Raw genomic sequence first — 19,862 nt, 5'->3', positions numbered from 1 at the left:
CAGGGCTGACTTCATGATTAGTCTTCTTCATTTTATAAAATACACAACACCAAATTTTAATGAATTTATTTGAAATAATATACAAGAATATAGTGTGCAAAAATCTTAGGGGCAACATCATGTAGACGTGTCATAAACTGAAATTTACAGTTGTGATTCTTAAAAAAACCAACGCACAGCTGTTTAGTACAGGAAAAGCCATGATTGTAAATGTTCACAGCAGAAGCAATTGTAATCCTAACGCAGCTGCTCTAATTTTAGACAGTTGGAGGAGGAAAAAAAAGTAAAGTGCAAGTGTTGCACATATAGTTAAGTGCAAAGTTTGCCCCCACCATAAAGATGTCTTATGGCAAAATAAAATATTGTAGAATATGTGGCAAAGACAAAACACAGAGTTATAACTATGATGGTGATGATATCAACAGCACCACTTTTCTTGAGATAACGCTATTTATTTGTTTCATCCTGTCCAGGCCATTGTTTCCACCACAAAATGACAGCTCTAACTAGTGCCAGCTGACCCAAAAATATCTCCCTTGTGGCTACAAGTTTTCTAAGTGGCATCCCAAGCAGCAGCTCCCTTGCTACATCACACCACACCCTCCATTCCCACGTTCTGGTAACTTGCTGGCAGCAGGGCAGGCTGGGAAGCTGGAAGCTGATAATACACTTTGCCATTTCAGAAAATCCCAGGCCCCAGAATCGTAATTAATAATACAGTTGTGCAATACATATTAATCAGCAATAAGAATCAATGTATATAAACAGCTGTTACATATTTTAAAATTCCCCTTTTTGTACATTTTCTTTTAAAAATAAACATTTATACATATCTCCTTCGCCTCTTTCTAAAGTACTTTAGCACCACAGGATATCCATTTTCAAGCCTATATTACCTGATACATAATGAAGTTTGGAAGAAAAATAAGGCAATTTGGTTTAAAATGCTGATAGTTTTTAGCTTACTTAATGTTCTATTGTAAAAAGCAAATCTGCACTCAGATCATTTCCACGATGGTGCCAGTATTTTATGGTCACACATAGTCACAACAAGAGTAAGACCTTGATCTTGCATCTTCCCGCCATCAAGCAACAGCCATTTTGTAAATACAGAGTTAACAGGAAAATTCTGGCTTAATGCTGTTGTGAGCCCTGAGAAAAGAGAAGAGAAAATTGGGTTAGCAATTACCGAGCAAAGGGCCCAACACTTGTTTTCAAAGCCACAAGTACTTCTAATCATTGGTCAGTTATTCAGAAGAAAACAAAAAGGCCAAAGCAGACAGTTTTACTCCTGATCATCAAAAGACCATCCTGACTTCTGTGTCACAGCCTGGAGCCCACTGTCATTACTGAGTAAGGTTACCAGACTGCAAACAGCTCAGTTCACTGAACTGGAACAATTACAAAGGGTATTTCCTGCTGTAACACTGAGGAAATGGGTTCTACAGATCCTGTTCTCTTGGCCTCAAGACTGTAGGGACAAGGAAAATCCTACTACAAGGCAGGGCAGGAAAGCCTTACTGAGGCAAACCCATCACTACTCAGCTACACACAAACACGCCTCTGAGCTGCCTGAGGCTCACAGGTGAGCCTGTGATCTCACCACCCAAAGCTGGAGACTGCAGTAGTGTGAAAGCAGAATAAATAAATAATATTATTTTAACTAAACCCACAAGGAAATGTAACAGAAGCTGTCACTGTTGATTAAAATAGAATGCAGTGAACAGAAAAACAGCTTGTTCCTAGCAGCTGGGATTTGGTGGAACCTTCTGCAACAAGGGACTGGAAACTGCACAAAGTATGTGCAGCAGAAAGAAGCAACTCAGTGTTGGAGCATTTCTTATTCAGTCTTAAGGCAACACTTGCATATGCTCTTGAGAAAAAAGCCTCATTTACACATCAAAGGACAGGGGTAACTTGAGGATGAAATATTACACCACATGGATGGTTTCACAACCATGTAGATGAAGTCCACACCACCCTTCAAGCTCCTACCCAGCCATTAAATGGAAGAACTTGGCAAGCACTCTGTGCAGCTCAGTGGATCTTTCCTTCCAATCTACTCTTCTAGTTGAACAAGCAGAATCTCCTTTTTTTGATGTTTCAGCTTTAAAGCCCTTCTCTTTCTTAATACATCCCCCACCTACTAATACATTGCTGCAGACTCTTATATTGATGGATTTCTACAAAGTGGAAAACAATTTCTTTTCCTACAGAAGTAGTGTTATCTACTGTATTTATTTTACAATTGTACAGACGAATAAATGAAAGGGATTCACGGGGAAAAATTATTTTGCTCCTTCAGTATCTTCATATATGCTGATATAAATTACCAGTAAGAAAACTAGGAAAAGATAAAGAAAAAGCTTTTACAGAAGATAAAGAAGTTCAGGTACAACCTTATGAACTCACTTCAAAGCAAAAGACCACGTGCCCTTCCTTTGCATTTCACAAGCAAACTAACTTTCAGTAAAATCCAGAATCCTCAAAACTCTCATAAAATATTCAGACAGACCCTCTCCTGATCTGTCTCCTGCCAAACTGCCAAAAGCAGGTTACACAACAGGGAGTAAATGAAGGTTTCAGCTAATAAGAAAGCAGCTTATTCTGAACAAAGCACACTGTAGCCACCCATCTGAACACATGTAACAGCATGATGAAAAAGACTGCTTCATAAACATACAGAATTCGTTCGTTTTCTTTTCCAACAGTCAGGATTTAAACGCTTCTGCTCCTCTGCCAAGGCCTTGGCTTCTAGTGTGTACATCCTTCTTTCCTCATTTTTCATTTTCTTCCACCTGTCGCCAAGTATCACACTTATGGCTCTGCAAGATAAATGTTTACAGTACAGTCAGGACAGTGCTAAGAAATACCAGGATATTTTTTTTTGTTTTTATCTGAGCACTTCAAAAAAGATGTGAGTTAAATGTGGAATTAACACACAAGGAAGAAATCAGCTATATGTTAAAAATTGAAATAATCATATTTGTGATTATCTTCTCATAATTCTTTTAGTAGTTAAACAGCTGAGACTTCTGTGTTAGCTAAGCATGGGTCAATGCACATTTTAACGTTTCAAAGGGTGTACATACAGCAACTGGCATAAACCAGCAAAATAGAGATGTTACAAAAACCACCACCAAATGGTAACTCACATTTGTTTTGCTCTACTTTCTTACTAGAAGATCATATGACAGATTTGCTGAAAATATGTTCTCTAATAATTAGAGCAATGAACTGAATATGACCTCAGCCAAATATTTGATTAACTGCAAGTCCCCATGTCTATTTAATCAGTATCTGCAGCTTCTTCCACCTTTAATCCATCCTGGGTGGAACATACTGATATGTTCCCATTCCTGTGCAAATGGAACCATTTGTTCTCATACATTTATAACCAATTCCAGATACTGAATTAATTCCTTTCCTTACAAACTCTAGGTCTTTTGACAACACTTCCCTGTACTAGCCTGCCATATTGCTCAACTTCACTCCCCAGTGTTGGATCAATATTCCATTAAAGCTTTAACTCCGTCTTTTAGCTGAATGAAAATCTCTAAACAACAGCTCTTTTATCAATGACTATGAAGTGCTTTGTACTTTGGCTTCGGATTACAGCAATAAGAGTTCTGTGACTGGCTCTAAGAAAATGATGGACACAACCAAGTCCTTTTCTTTCTCCTATCAATAAAGTTCCTTGCTGGCAGTGAAGGAACTCGAACAGAATCAAGACAATTGGAGTGTCATCAACTGTTTCCATAACACGGCACACACAGCACTCCTGAGTGCTGTTCTGCACCACAGAAAATAAATGGATTTGACTCCTGCAAGGCTGAGTGGTGCCATTCAGGTTTTTGTGAGCTGCAGAGCACTCAGGGACCACATCCCAAAGTGCCCAGACAGCCCTTGAGCCTGCACTGCCCTGTGTTCCAATGACTCCTTAGAGCAAACTCCTCCAGGGGACACCACATCCCATTGCCATCAAACCCATTCGCACAGCCTGTCTCTTTGGCAGTGGAATTTCTGTTTTTCTGTCCAAACTGAGAACCAGTATCTTTGGTGTGTCATCAGAAGCAAACATACCCAGTTTAATTAGCAGATTTTTCATCTTCTGACAGTATCCAGAGGCATATCACCAGAAACCTGTCTGCTCTGGGTCACCAGCTTGTACTGGATCACTCACACCCTCAGGACAGAACACGGTGACCCAGAGAGAGCAGGTCTGCTGTAAAAGCTGTTGCCCTCCCAAATAAAAATGCACCATGAAATCTTTTAAACAAAAATATAACTTCCCTCATCACTAGAAGGCCCACTACTCAAAGAATTTCTGAACACACAACCAAGTTCAACTATGGTTACAGTGTTACAGTGAAAAGTATCCAGAAAATAAACAAGTGCAGCCCTAACACCAGTTTTTCAAACAGGATCTTGCAGTCCATTATAGTATTGTGTGATTCTTGACTTGTCCTTTGAATGTTTACAAGCTCACTGTCTTGCTGACATGCCTTGAGCTGTTTTGTCTCAGAACAGGCCATTTAACTCAGAATACCTCAAGTTCTGTACTTTCTTATTCCCATAAGGAAATAACAGCAGTAAACATAAGAACTCCACTGTACAGAAGTGGCTACTATGTTGGAAGCTCTATACAGTAATCTGAAAATGACACAAACTTACATTTAAAAAACATGAGTTGCCTCCCTGCAGCTAAATTAATGAATGCCTCAGCAACACTTGAGTGACAGTAGCTGAATGCCTGTATCAATTATCACTAATGCTATTTCTGCCACCCTGTGTTTTATGGATGCTGTGGAACTGCAGCCAAAAACTGCACTGCCTCCCAAGTGAGCAGTGCATTTTGAACTGTACTTGTAACTTTGTCATCTCCTTCCTTCAAGGTAAACCTACTCACTGTCCTGCTTGCTCACTGAAACATTTCACATCCATGCAGCCACAGCTTCAGTTCACTGCATCCATTTGAAATCAGCATTTTCAACAAAATTTATAACCATCATAAACTTTCCTGGCTGACATTCTGTTCCATTTCTCATTGATAGTTGCAATCAGTGTGAAGGCAGCAGATCTGCTTCACTGAACTTACTATAAACATTACGCAACATCATTGTCAGGACACACAAGACTGGCTGGGATTGTTTGGCACGATTCTGTATTTCAGCACCAGTTACAGCCTCCTTATTAGAACATTATAAAATAGTAAAACCCCCTTCAAAGCCCTGCCAACGTTAATTTTTACCAGCTTTAGTTCAAGAATTTTTGTGTCACAATGCAATTTTTACAGTAAAAGATTTTATAAAATTACATACAGTAAAAAATCTGATTGTAAGATCAGTCCATGTTCAAGTGTTTCAGTTTCTATTTACATATGCACAATTAGCACCAAATATTACTTAAAATATATGTAATGGAAATCTTAATAACAAAATGTTTAAAAGCAAACAGGCTAGAGATTAAGAACAAAAAAAAACCAAACTAACAAAGACTCATCCCCCAAACACAGTCATACAATTCTTCCTGCAAGTTTCAACAGATTGTTGAATGCCTTTAGGGCAAGAAAAATTTAGCAATGTGCTGTCTGGATATGATCTTTGAGATATCCTAACTTATCAGTACTCCACTCTTCAACAGGATATACAGACTGGAAATAAATGCTTGCAACTTCAGGACCAATTTGCAATAGTAAGTCAAGACTTAATTAGGAGAACCAGAAACTCCCTTTTTTCCATTACAGCACACGAGCAGAGCACCTCATCACTGTAAACAACAACGGCTCTGTAATTGTGCCTCTGCCAGTGCACACATACATGTATCAGTTGCTTTACCCCAATCTTTTATCAGAAGGTAAGTTTGCCAAAAATGGTTTGTATCAAGTTCACTGAGTACTGAAAATACTCAGAGTCCACCCATAAACCACCCTTTATGTTAACATCTTGCAAAACTTATTCTTAAAACAATACACACATTTTATTTCAAATGCAACATTTAGCCTATTTAAATATTAAAGTGGGACACAGCTATTCTTCTAACTCACCAGTAATAGCAAACCTACAGTTTGTATCATTACCTGTTGTCTTTCCCTGGATACATCTGAGTGTATTCAACTCTGTATTTTTTGGCAAAAAGCATGAAGGCATTCATTGGTCTTTTGCACTTGTTTGGAGAAGTGGCACTCACAGTACTTGCAGTCCCTGAGCTGTGGCTTTTGCCAGCTTTGCTGTACAAGGGATTGGAGGGAAGATGTGACGATGCAGCAGAGGCACAGTTTTTACTACTGCATTCTGATCTCTCAGCATCTTGGTTGTTTGCTCCCCCAGAGGAGAGCGAAGCGCGGCGCTGGCGAGCCATGCTGCTGAGCACATACACTGCAGAGGAGTCCATCGGGGTGAAATCGTAACTGCAGGGAAGACACACATCATAAAGCATCCAGAAATGTTCGTGTAAAACCCCTAAATACCTGTTCACTCTTCAGTTTTACTACAGTTCTAGTATTTTGTCCTTTTTTGTGTGACATAATGATTTGTGCTCGATGTGGATGTCAGTGTGAAAAACAAAAAACTACAAGACTTTGGCAGGTAAGTTAGTATTTTCTTCAGTGTGATGAAGACTGCAACTTTCCATGTTCTGCTATGTACTTTCCTCAGCTAGGTATCTGTTAACTATACTGTGTCTTAACACTTCATTCTCTTTTTAAACACGCATTTTTCTTTCTGCTTCTGTCCTTACCATAAATCAAACATGATCAGTGAATGACAGGTACAAAGGAAAGAAATGCAAAGAGTTCACTCGCAAGTATATACTAATGGCAAATATGAAACCACTACATAGATTATATTCACTTCAGTACAAATAACTTCCCTGGGCAGTTGAATACAGACTGTTTTACACACAAACCTTCCGGGGAGGTTAAAGCCCTGCGCAGAGCCCCGTGACTTGGCACTGTTTGATGCTGTGCTGACAAACGCCTGCCCTCTAGCGATAAAACCACGACATTCCTCCTCGAGGTATCTGAACAGCTTAGGTGACGTTTCCGTAAAATTCAGACCTCCAAATACGACAAACTCTTGCAATTTTTAGCTGACCAATGACTACAATTAACTTCTAATCACTAAAGAAGTAGTTCTACTCCACAGCCTGTTACCATCTCCAGGTGGAAAAACACTCTTGGAAAGGGGCTACTCAATCATAAATCCAAACCACTAAGTTACCACCACAAGACAAACATAGAAGGTATATATGCTAAGGCTCCTCTTACCTATTGCTCAGTGTGACTATAGTTGCATGATTTATGGCCAAAATAAGGGGTTTGAAGAGCTTTTTTGCAAACACCAAGTAGAACTACAAGCAAGGAAATGCTGCATGTGGCAGTCCAGCCCCTCTCTGCAAAGGTAACTCCTCTTGTGGACAGAACCACACAGAAGAGGGGAGCCCAACGAGTGGCCTCCACCATCCCTCATCAGGAGAGTACAAAGCAGCAAAGAAGGGATAATGCTGACCATCTTGCAGGTATCACAAGATAAGGGGAAAGGATCTCTGTTCTACAACAGGCCAGCACCCTTCCTATTCCTAATCTTCTCATAACACAGAAACAGAATTTTGTTTTTAGTTCTTCTGTTATCACAGCTGCAGCTGCTACATGCTCCTTACTCAATCACTCCCTTCTGCCCAGAAAGACAAGGAATTTGAAGTCAGCTGAGCTCCATATTAGTAAGGAGCCAGAAATCCAGATTTTTCAGTGAGGTGTAGCTACCATGATTCTAACAGCTAACTTGGAGTAACCAGGAGTTAAGAAAAACACCCAGACAGCAAATGAGTGAAGCCAAGCAATCTGAACTTGTTCTGTGCCAGACTGAAATTATACAAGAGCTCCCAGGGCTTGAACTGCAAAGAACATCTTAAATTCCTTTTTTTCTGTTGTAAAAACCAAAGTGCAACTAGATTAAAAACAGATGCTAAAAAGACACTGACATTACAGGAAAATATGGATTTTACTAAACCTTAAAATCTCAATATAATATGGAAAAAATCTTTATTATTTCCTTAGACTCTTAGAGTAATTTATGTTGACCAGGACCTCTGAAGGTTATCTAGTTGAAGTTCTAGCTCAGGTAAACCCCAAAGTGAATCAAACTTTGAAGTTAGGGAAGTTTGGTCTAATAAAAAGAATGCCAAAAAACAGAATACACAAAAATAATAAGATTATGAACATACTATATTCTAGAGCCACTGCACATGCATTTACCACTAAGAAACTACTCAGATAATTCAGATGTATTGTTGCATATGAAGCATGAGATAACAGCTGGCAGACATACTATTGTCAGAAAACTGTACTAGGTTTTCAAACAAAATCCACTTTACCTGGAGAATTTATAAAGACAATATATATATTTTTACTGCTTTTTCTAATCGGCCTTTAGCTATCATAAAAAGAGGCTAAAAAGTTATATCACTCCAAGGCACTACTGTGCAGTTTAGCAGAGCACGTAATTAATTACACAGCTTTCCTAGTACTGAGTATTAATTTTTTCCTATCATTTATGTTGTATTGCCAAAACTATTCTCTTTCCTCTATATAATGCTTCAAATTCTTCCAGACTTAAGGTGCCTACTCATTAAATACAAGAACCACTGAGGCCACTTTATCCAAATATTACCTTTTAAATGTATCAAAAACACCTGAATCATCAAAGTTAATGGCATCAGGGTGTCCAGGAGGTAGACACAGATCTCCAAGATGCATTTCACAGCATGGAATGCCATGCTGTACCACAGTCAAGCTTGGATAAAAAGATGACCAACCTGAAGTGGTAAAGAGTTAAATTAGACAAACGGCCAGACAATCTCTCCATTTCTTTATTGGAGCAATCCTATATTTTGAAATTACATAATTTTATAAAAGTGTTCTGATGTAGTTTCTTTCACACAAAAGAAAAATCAGAACTCTTACTTAGGGAATTCTTATTGCAAACAGTTTATTTTTATTTCAAATAAAATCTCATTCTAGCAAAAAAGGAATCAAATCCTGGAGACTTTTACCATCAGAAGTTCCATTTTTAGCAAGTGAGAAAAGCTTCCCTTATTTGCAGTTCTCCTGTCTCCCCCCACCCCAGTCTTTCTGCTTTCCTGAGCTCCATTGATATACTCAATGAACTCTTTCCTTATGAGATAGGCAGTATTCCAGGAGCTTTATGGCTTTACAGGTTTTTTTGTTTGTTCATATTCTGGATTACTTTACAAAGATAGTAAACTATTTCTACACCACAACTTTTATCACTTTCATGAACAGTATGGGATGCCAACAAAATCTGCAGTCACTTTCTGAGAATATTTTAATATGAAACCAAGTGTACTTGAGGTATTTCATACCTTTATTTTTAACATAAAATGGATGATCGAGTCTGCATTCTACAGTAAGCAAGCCATCCTCCACTGTGCCAGGATCAAAAGTCAGCTTCAGCACTGACTCACCACAGGAAATGCTTTCTTCATGAGAAATCAACTTCAAACCATTGGAACCATAGTCCTGTTAACACACATACAGTTAAAAAAATTTCCCCCAAGAAAAGCATATACCTGTGCATACTCTAGGTGTATACTCATCGTCATGCATTGTATTAAAAAATAACAATATTCTAATTTGCGCTTCTATCTAGCTAGAAATTAATAAAGATGACATACATTCAAAACATACATAAATGAATTTAATTCAAGTGCCTTTCTGTGAGATCCACAAACAGCACAGTGATCAGCTCTAAACAACATTAACGTCAACCTATTTTCCTGAGACAGTAATTAAAGGCACAGGGGTAATGTAAGAAACAGTATTTGCTACAGGTATTGCAGTGAGTTTGTTAGAACTAACAATTACCTTGTAAGGACTGGCTGGGAGATTTTCCTCTTTTCCACAGCTTTCAGATCTTGCAAACTCTTCAACATCCTGCCACTCTTTATTGCGTCCTTTATGAAAGCACAAGCGAGAGCCTAAGGGAGTTTTTCAAGGAGAAAAAGAATGTTAGTGTTAGTTAAAAAAGTCTGTGCTACAAGAGAAAAAAAACTACAAGATAAAACAAATACTTATTTCATGAAACACGCTATTTTACCTTTTAGAAAACAATGCCAGACAGTTGAGGGCCAGGAATGGCACCATCCTAAATCATCATCATCTGAAAGCGATGACATGCAGAAAATGCCAGATTCTGATTCACTATTTGCCTATTAAAAAAAAAAAAGCAAAATGGTGTTGGTATTTTACTGCAGACCATTTTAGGACTGGTCTTATATGTCTTAAGACAGTCTATATTTTCACTTGTGGCATCATTTTGCCTTAAATACTAATAGGAATGTAACATGAAGACAAAGATTAAAGGAATGCAATAAATGTGAATGGATTGTTTTAATCTCCTTTTCTGAGATGCATCCTCACATTTTTGGGTTTCATTCTCTGACATTCATTTCATCTCGATGGATTATCGTAAGCTCATTTGTAAGCATTTTACACCTCATCATTCCTTAGTCATCTACAGAATCATTTAAAGCACATTACTCTCTATGGTCCAGTTACTGGAAGGCTGTAGGCTCAAGGCAGTTGTAGATAAATCCCTGGAGAAAATTCACTGTTGTTAACAGACAAATTTCAGATACCAATTAATACATAGGAAAAGGAGACACAGAACTGACAGGTTTTGTGCATCTCAAAGGAGAGGGATCCATATTTCCTTTTGAGGCATCAAATGAGATAATTTTTTAAAGCTTGCTGTAGAAGGAATCACAATAGAAGCAGAGCTTTCTTACAAAGTGATCTCATAATAAAAAATATTAAGTAGCACCACAGGCCTACCCGGAGTGGTAAAAAGAAAAGTAACAGAAAATCTAGCTTAAATAGCAATAGTATTAACACTAAACAGATTTTTTTTTAAGCTAGTTTCCCTTGCAAAAAAACTTGACCCATTGCTCATACATGTTTATTTTAAAATGTTTCAGAACAACTCACCCTTTCATGTCTGACTGGTGTTTCATCCACATCATTCTTGGAGAAGTTAGGATCATTGTTTGAAGATCCTGGTGGAGGGCGTGCATAGGAATGTAAACTTTTGCTTGTTGCTATTATGCGAACAGGAGATGATCTACAACAGAAACATGGATTTTAAAATATCTCAGATTAAGATAACATGAGACTTTGCTGCCATTACTCTAAAATGCTTTTATTGCAAATATTTCTGTTTGCATGAGCTGAACACCAAACAAACCTCCCACACACTAGTATTCCAGGGGAATGATTAAAGGGCACAAGCTCAGGCAAAGGGAATACTTAGCATAATTCCTGCATAGGTTCTATATAGCACCCAAATGGCAGTATTACTTCCATAGTGGCATCTCCTTAGCACATTGCTGAAGCTTTTACAAATTTTCTGATTAAAAACCTAAGAAAAGCTGTACAACAAAAAGTGAAGCCCAGCGATTTCCAAGATCCCACACTTGCTGCTCACAGCCTCACAGAATTTACAGATCACAAACCTGAGACAGTTACCACTAAAATACACATTGCATTAGATTTCCAACTAGCTGTTTAAAAAAAAAACCAAAAACAAATCTGAAGTCTGTGCACTAGAAAGCTTTAACAATTAAATGTAAGAAATTCCTCTTAGTTTTTATCTGCTGCTTCACTTTTGGAAAATGTCCATAATTTGTGAGCCTGCTGTGGACAGGCAATGTCTTTACATCATCCTATGTCATTCATGGCTGGAAACGAAGCAGCTTTTGCACCAGGCTCTGAGATGAGTTCTGTGCATACTTTCACAGAACAAATAAAAAGACCAAACAATAGGGCTCCAGTTCAATGTCAGAGGGTGAAAAGAGTGAAGGGAATATTTTGGAGACAGGATTATAAATCTCTATAGTTCAAAACTGAAATGAGTGTCAGTACCTGTTATAAAAAGCGCACTGCATCAAAGGACTCTGAGGACTTGTGGCTATATTTGCTAATTCTGTCAACCAGTTCACCCCATTCTCACAAGAATAAGCATTTTCTGGATTGCTGTTTGAGGTATGTTGGCTCCATGAAGGCCTTGAACATTCCTGATGTGAAACATCAGCACCAAGCTGAAAAAGTGCAGGTGGGGTAGAATCTGTCTGCACAGCCTGTAATTCAGGAAGATCATCTACAAACAAATGCACAAATTACCATAATTATACTCAATTCTTTGCTGTCCACTCAATTTGACACCAAATATTGCAAATTTGATGAAAAAAAAAGGAACCACAATAAAGTAATTTTATTTTCTCATATGACAACTACCAACATTTCCCAAACCCGGTTCAAAAAAATGGACACAGAAACAGTAACATCTCCAGTCAATTCTATATTCACACAAGAAATTTAAGAAAAAAATTATGTAACTAAATAAAAATGTAGTTCTGATTTTAAAGTTTTGACAGATTGACCAGTTTACACAGAACTATACTGCAGTATTATTAAAAAACACATGCTTCCCTAAAATACAAAAACATTCCACAATAGACAACTAAATTAATTTGTCCTTGAAGGTATGACACTAAAAAAGTTCAACATCAGACCATGTTCAAGGTAAAAGGTTTCCACCAGGGAACCAAAGTTAAATAACTCAGCTTAAATAAATCATGAAATCTGAGTATACAGCCTGGTAGGGTGAATTCCCATCAACAACATACACCTTTCCTATCCCATACAGAGTAACAGAAAAGACCCCAGCTTGTTAACAGAAGTCTGTGCTATGTGCTGTCATATAAGTATCATTATTCTTAATCACTCCATAATTTAAATTAAATGTGCTAATATTTCACAGATTATATGATACTTTCTAAGGTATATGCTGTTTTTCTCCAATCCGTAAGAACTGAAGTATCCTCCTCTATCCCAGAATCTTTATTTGCAGATCTAAAGCAACACGATTCCTTTAGGAGGAGCTCTTGAGCTTTCTGTTTGTTTTTCTTGTGCCAAAAAACCCTGCTCCTCTGGGGATTAGAAGCAGAAATTTGTGGCTCGGAGTTCAAGAACATATTTGAGTCAACAGGCCAGTGTGTCAGAACTGGAAATAGGTTAAAGGGAAAAGTGACTGCAAATACCTTCAGATGTCACAATTCCCTGCCCTACCCAAGTCAAAAATCAGCAATTTTGTTCAATCAGCTTCCAATAATTTCAGTATAGGAAATCTAAAACAAACTTCAGAATTCAGTTTCCTCTGAAAAAATCTTGTTATTTACCAAGTTCCATGTGCTCATCACAGGATGCATATCCAGGAGAAGAGGGCAGGTTTTCATTACACTTCAGCAACTCCAGTGACTCGTTCATCCCTGAAGTTCTCTTGTCCACTACCAGAAGGAGTTTCTGAACTGCATTAGGCATTTGATTTGTCTTCACTTCCCACACCATGTTAGGATGCTCCAAAGTATCTGACTTTAGAAAGACAGAGGTTAGAAATTTGTATACATGTGAACTGTTTTAAGTTGCATCTCATATACTACTTCATTACCAGGGCCCTAAATCCTCATTAGTCTGTTGAGTATCACAGCATATTTTATGGGTGTCTGGACACAATCTTGTACAATGCTTACAGAAAACAGAGCTAACTCTGAAGTCAAGAGGCTACCTGGGGCCCTGGCCACTTGAGTTTCTAGTATCTTGAAGAATGGAGACTGCCTGGCACTTCCTCTGTTCCAGTAACCATTCTTGCTGCAAAGAAGCTGTTCCTCATGCAGGTTTGAACTTCCACAGCCTGTGCCCACTGCCTTCAAGAGCCCGGAGTTACCTCAACCACCTCAAGCCAAGATAAATGACATTCACTTGGTACCCTAAGCCACTCAAAAGGCAATCAGATGGGTCAGACCAGATTTGATTTTGGCTATCTGTCCTGGCTATTCCAGACAACTTCTTGCCTTATAAAGAGGGTGGACATGGTTGTCAGGAGAATTTGCCTAATAAAATACCTGAAGGCTAGCGCTGACCAGCCTGTAATTTCCCCACATCCCCCTCCTTGAAGCCTGGTGTGACATTTTCTTTCTTCTAGTTATTGGGAGCCATCCTGCCACCAAATCCACTGCTTTTTCAAGACCATCCTCACAATATGTCCCTGCCCATGGCAGGGGGTTGGGAACTAGATGACCTTTAAGGTCCCTTCAAACCCAAAACATTCTGTGAGCCATGACTGACACTGGCCTAGAGGGATCCCATGTGCATCCAATGCCTCATGCACAGATGCCCCACAGAACCAGCCTGCCCCTCACTTGCTCCATGTCTACCACACACAAAGAAGTGCCTTGCTCTCTCAGAGGCAAGCTGCTACACCCAGGGACTTGAGGAACCAGGGAACAGGCCTAGAAAATTAAGATCAAAGCAGAAATGCTGTCCTCAACCTTGTGAGATCAGGCCCACATTTTCCCAGTTGCCCTTTCAGCACTGGCACCTCTGCAGAAGCCTTTTCCACTACTCTTCCCATGTCTGGCCTCCAGGAAGAGTCAAACACACTGGACTCCTAACATCCCTCACTGTGCTGCAAATGGAAATATAAAGTTGCCTCTACTGGAAGATTTCACTTCAGTTTCATTTCCCCAAATCCTAGTAATGTTTATACCAAAGCCACTCTGTTAGATCATCTTCAGCAGAGAACTGTGTGCTTATTCTACACAACCACTGTCTCTAAAACCTGGTAAACAATGTTATTCCAATCCTTAGTAATTTGGTTACCTACTTTGTTTTTTTTAAGATGAGGATGAATTAAAGCTATCAAAACACGATTAGCTTGTACTTTAATGAAGTGTCCTTGAAAAAATAATCATGAGTCTCTCACAAAAGAGCAGAATACAGTTCATAAGAAAGAAAACCTGAGAAGTCTACCATACGTCTGCCCACTAAGAAGCTACATTAGAGAAACATCAACAATAGCTGAGAAAAGTGCAATATTTTCATATCATAGAATGACAGGGTTGGAAGGGACCTCTGGAAGTCATCTAGTCCAGCCCCCCTCTACCTAAAGCAGGTTCACCTACAGCAGGTTGCACAGGATCACATCCAGGAGGGTTTTGACTGGAAAATTTCTACCCTTCTGATCTCCTAATCTTTCAAATATATGCAAAACTTATATAAACTTGCATGCTAAACATAAAAAGATGTTTGATTCTACTCATATGGCACTACTACAAAGCTACATTGGCTTATTCTGATTTTAAGGTGGAGAAAAAAAGTCACAGCTATGAGAATACACAACTCAAACCATCAGTGACATTATTTTCACCTCCAGAAAACATCTTTAACAAAATTTATAGCCCTGTCACCCATGAGGGACAGTAAAATTACAAAACACCACAAGAGCAGATAGCTCAGTTATTTCTGAACAGAAAAACCAGACCTCAGTAGTACAGGTCAGGACCTTGAAGATTATCTCCAACTAATCAACTCTGAAAAGCCACTCCTTGTTTTTCTGGCTTATCTACGTCTTTCCTTTCCCTCCTTCTGCCCTGCTGTTTGTTTTATTTTTCCCTCTATTTTTTCCTCTCTTCCTTTCCCATTTTCCTTCCAAAATGAAGAAGCAAACTTATTTCTAGAATGTTACCTTCTCCTTCCTTCCTGCCAGGTGTCAGGACTTGAAAGTCCATGTCCTGGTACCCCAACACTCTGAAGGTCAGAAATAAGGAACAGATACAAAATGCTTTCCTTTCTGACAGGAAAGATACTTGTTTCAGAAATGAATTATTCCTCCAAGTCGCAAGAATTTCTCCAAACCAAAGCCATCTGTGTACAAAAGCCAAAAAAATCCTCTAACAAATGAATTACAATGAAATTGAAAGAAAACTACAAAGAAAAACAAACAAGTGCCCAACTTTACTTTTCAATTTTTTTATTCTACTTGATTAAAGCCTGCTTTGGACATCATGTCCTTCGCTTCTCCTCAGCCTTTTAATGGTTTGAACATGAAGGGGATTCATCACTAACTAGCTTGTAAGATTTTTAAAATTCAACTTTATGTTGAAAATTTGTTGTGTCAGATGTTGTCTAGAACCATGCTTCACAGGACTGTAATTACTGCGGCTGTCTTTGGAGGCTAAATGAAATTATTACTTTGTGCTTTAAAGCAAGTGAATTTGTCATGCTAAAACAAATGGCAACACTAACAAAGACTTTATTAATTGAACCATGTCTATTTCTGAGGGACAAAAATAAACTTGGGAGAAAAGTAAATAAAGACTGTGGCTGAGAAAGGGTTCAGCAGGAACTGGGCAGCATCCACCCAAACCGCAGCGCGCAGGAATGCCTGGGTGGAAGTGCTTCCCGTGGCTTTTTTCCTTCTGCTATTTGCCTTTCTTCCCCCAACCTACTGACGAAGTTTCAGGCCAGCTCTACGCCTGAGCAATAAGCTGGACGGAGTTTAATTTGGAGAACAGCTCCTCCAAGCAAAACACAACATACTGGCAAGACTGGATCTACACCAGGGACTTTTCCTGGCGCAGCCGCTTTGATCAGGAATCCTCGCTGCACATCCCCGGCCGTGCCAGAGCGCGCAGCCGAGGCACAGCGTGATTCACCATGTTTTCCAAGCCCGGGCGGCCTGCTCGCTGACGCAGGGCGGGCCGCGCTGCCCCCGCCGCCCCGGCCGCACCATGGGTCGCTGAGGACGGCGTTCCCCGGGCGGCTCAGGGGCGGCGGAGCCCCGGGAAGAGCCCCCCGGGACCCTCAGGTGGAGCCCCCCGGGCCCCCCTCACTCGCAGCCCCTCAGGGGCTCCCCCCGCCCGTCACGTGACCTTGTTTACACCCGCGGCCGCACGGCGCATGCGCGCTCGGCCCCATTCATTCGAACTGCGTAACATCGGCCCGGGGGGCCCCCCCGCGCCCCGGCCCCGCTCCCCCCGCGGGGCTCATCCGCACCCACGGGCACCCCAAACGCTCCCCGTGCCGCGCAGCCACTGCTCCCACAGCGGGCACGGCGCCCTCGCTGTGACAGACCGGGGCGGGCAGCCGCTCCCCGGGGAAAACAAGGGGGGGACACCCCCCCCATTCCGCTTGTTTTCATGGTTTGAAAGGGCACAAAGAGCATCGGCACACCCCGTGAGTTTCAACCCAGCGGTGCGGCGGGGTGGCGGCTCCGCGGTGCCGATCAGGGAAGGCGCACAGTAAACAATGTCCGAGGCTCTCGGCGCCGTCAAAAGACTGGACCCCGCGACCTCCTCGACTCGACATGCGGTCCCTGGCACTCCTGTCTCACCTACCGAACCCCTCCCGTCCCCCGCCGGAGCCTCGCAGTCCCCAAAAGCGGCAGCTCGAAACTTTGTAGCACTTACCGAACCCGTCGCCATTACCGAGCTCCCCTCGGCTGCCCCCCCGCCCCGTTCTCTCGGTGGGTCCCGCCCCCTACAGGCCAACTCGGGCGCTGAATGGCCAGAAGCGACGTTGCTCAATTCGTAGCCACTTTCTATTGGCTAGCTGGCCTGCCTGTCAAAACTCCTCCCGGAGGGCGGGCATGTTTTGACTCTCCTGCACAGCGGATTGCACCGCGCCGCACATCAATCACCCCTACGCGGCGCTCCGATTGGCCGATGCCTCGGCCAGCGCCCGCAGAAGCTCTCTGGTAGCTGTAGTCACCATGGCCGCCCGCGCCTGCCCACGGGTCGGCGATAAGACGACAGCCCCCAGGATGCCCCGCGCGGCGGCGGCGATAGTAAACAAGCGGCGCGGGACACGTGTACCGGCCCCGGCCGCTGCCCGCCCGCCCGCTCCCCCCGCCCCTCACGGCCCCTCACGGCTCCGCCGCCCCGGCCGCCCCGGCCGCCCCAGCCGCGCTGTGCGGAACCGGCCCGCGCTGCGCCCCAGCCACGACGGCGGCGCCGAGGGCAGAGGAGGTTGCTAAAGGTCAGGGAGTGAGTCAGCAGCTGCGCTCGGCCTCGGCCCTCGCCGCTCTTTCATTGAAAAGGCACTGGTGGGAGCTTAGGCCCAAAATACAAGATGGGCTTGGGAGGAGAAAATAAATTAAATCCATGCAGGTTTATCGGTCCAGTAGTGTTTCCCAGACAGTCCCATACATTTATTGCTAAAATAGCAGTGTGGTTTGGTTAAACATTACTATTAAAACATTTTCCCACTTTTACCCATTAACTCCAGGAGATCAGAGAGACACAACTCTTCCAGACACCACGTCTTTGTCACAAAATAGATTAATTACTATGCATGATGTGATACAAAGCAAGTACATGCACAATTCAGAAATAGGAAATATTTTAGAAACTGAGGATGGTTACAATATTTTGCAACTGTTGGGAATTTTCCAACAGATTCACTTCTTTCTTAGCCTGATGGAATAATGTCACAACATGATTCCAGAAATGAGAACGTGTCTTAAATCCTGTCTCAAACCTTTGCTGTAATCTGGTATCTGCGACAGTTCCGCCTTTTAGAGATGCTAACATAGCACTGCATGAAAGTAAGGGGAAAAAAAAAAAGTTAACACAAGTTAAACAGAAATTATTTCCTGTTTGGTTAGTGACCACTAGAGGGAATGCTGGATTGTTGTTCCCACAGGCCAACAAGGCCTACAAAGGCAACACAATTCAAAAGGAAATTATACCATCTTTGTACTTGGCATCATGACACACTTAGTCTGCAGATGTCATTGGCACATCAGTTTGAGATTTGCCTTTTCCATGAAATAAAAGTTTGCCTGTCAGTAAAGTCATTGCCAGCTGTAGGCACTGTTTGAAGACAGATATTACTCTGAAAAACACCCAGTATCTTCTGCAGTGTGAACTGGAAACTATTACTCTCTGTGTAAGCAAGCTTAGCTTTAAAGGGAAGTAGAAAAGCGAATCCCATGGAATTTTAACTCAAAATCTTCTGTGCTTAATGACCAAACAAACATGTGCTTAATGATCTTTACATAGTCCCAATTTGAAAATATTATTTAAATAAGTACCTTGAGGAAAATAATCTTAAATGTAATACTGAGATTCAAATATTAAATGACTAGACAGCTTATTGTAATATCAGCTGTCTACTCCACATCCCACAAGCTCACATTTTCCCTATATTTACAGTTCAGGCTTTTTCTAAATAACTGATACATCTTTATATAAGAAACCTTTCATGACATTCCATCTCTAAAATACATTCTTTTAATAAATAGAAAAGTGGTAAACCAGGAACCATCTTTTTTACACCACTCCACAATAAAATTAATTTTAAGGCTGTGTTTCTTCCCCTTCTCTTTTGATCTCCCTTACACATCTAAACAGCCTTTAGGCTCTTTGGAGAGACATCTAAGCTTCTTGGGCATTTTAATGCATTTCAGCCAGATTGAGGAGGGGCAGGAGACCTGGGCATGCAGATGTCTCCCCTCTGCAAACTGCCTTCTGTGCCTGTGGCACAGCCCTTGCCACGTAAAACTCACAGTGGGCTCTTCTGAAAGCTCCCCCTGCCACAGTGTGGGACATGGAAATGGCAGAGGCCTGATCCAGCAGCTACAGAAGATACACTCCCAAGTCCCATCTTTCTTCAGAAGTCTGTTGGCCTCAAGGATATGGATCTTCTTATGGAGCACATTTCCACCCTGCTATGTACTTTCTGGACACAAAACAAAATAGCTGCACAGCTATTTACTGTGAAGATTCACAGCTCTCTACAAAAGCTTCATGCATGAGTGTTAGCTGTGAAGCCCAGTCCTCTGAGATCCACTGGCCCAGATTCCAGACACAGGTCTAGACAAGTAAATACCATTGCTGAATTAGAGCCTCAGTATCACACTGCAATCTATGACATACCCAGAAAGCACCAAAATATGAATCCTACCTAAGACTGAGATTAAAATCTTGTAAAGATGAATGTCTGAACT

At 41.1% G+C, this 19,862-nt stretch overlaps 1 protein-coding gene across 4 annotated transcripts; it reads right to left on the bottom strand.

Moving 5' to 3' along the window:
* Positions 1 to 51: 51 nt before the first annotated feature.
* HBP1 (HMG-box transcription factor 1) lies at positions 52 to 17,349 on the bottom strand. Of its 4 annotated transcripts, none has more exons than XM_036401304.1 (11): positions 17,323 to 17,349; positions 13,255 to 13,447; positions 11,939 to 12,173; positions 11,006 to 11,138; positions 10,116 to 10,227; positions 9,884 to 9,996; positions 9,382 to 9,538; positions 8,670 to 8,814; positions 6,080 to 6,409; positions 2,684 to 2,825; positions 52 to 1,152 (listed from the first exon to the last, which is right to left on the bottom strand). In XM_036401304.1, the coding sequence occupies exons 1-11, from the start codon at positions 17,335 to 17,337 to the stop codon at positions 1,135 to 1,137; spliced, it is 1,593 nt and encodes a 530-aa protein (XP_036257197.1). In that variant the 5' UTR covers positions 17,338 to 17,349; the 3' UTR covers positions 52 to 1,134. The 4 variants fall into 4 exon arrangements, with proteins under 4 accessions (XP_036257197.1, XP_054370795.1, XP_036257198.1 ...); XM_054514820.1 differs by having other exon boundaries at positions 13,255 to 13,443; positions 17,323 to 17,327; XM_036401305.1 differs by lacking the exon at positions 17,323 to 17,349 and adding an exon at positions 16,454 to 16,523.
* Between the last annotated feature and the right edge of the window lie 2,513 nt (positions 17,350 to 19,862).

The sequence above is a fragment of the Molothrus ater genome, chromosome 5 (genome assembly GCF_012460135.2).
Source record: "Molothrus ater isolate BHLD 08-10-18 breed brown headed cowbird chromosome 5, BPBGC_Mater_1.1, whole genome shotgun sequence".
NCBI lineage: Eukaryota > Metazoa > Chordata > Aves > Passeriformes > Icteridae > Molothrus > Molothrus ater.
This window is presented reverse-complemented; position numbering and strand designations above follow the sequence as displayed.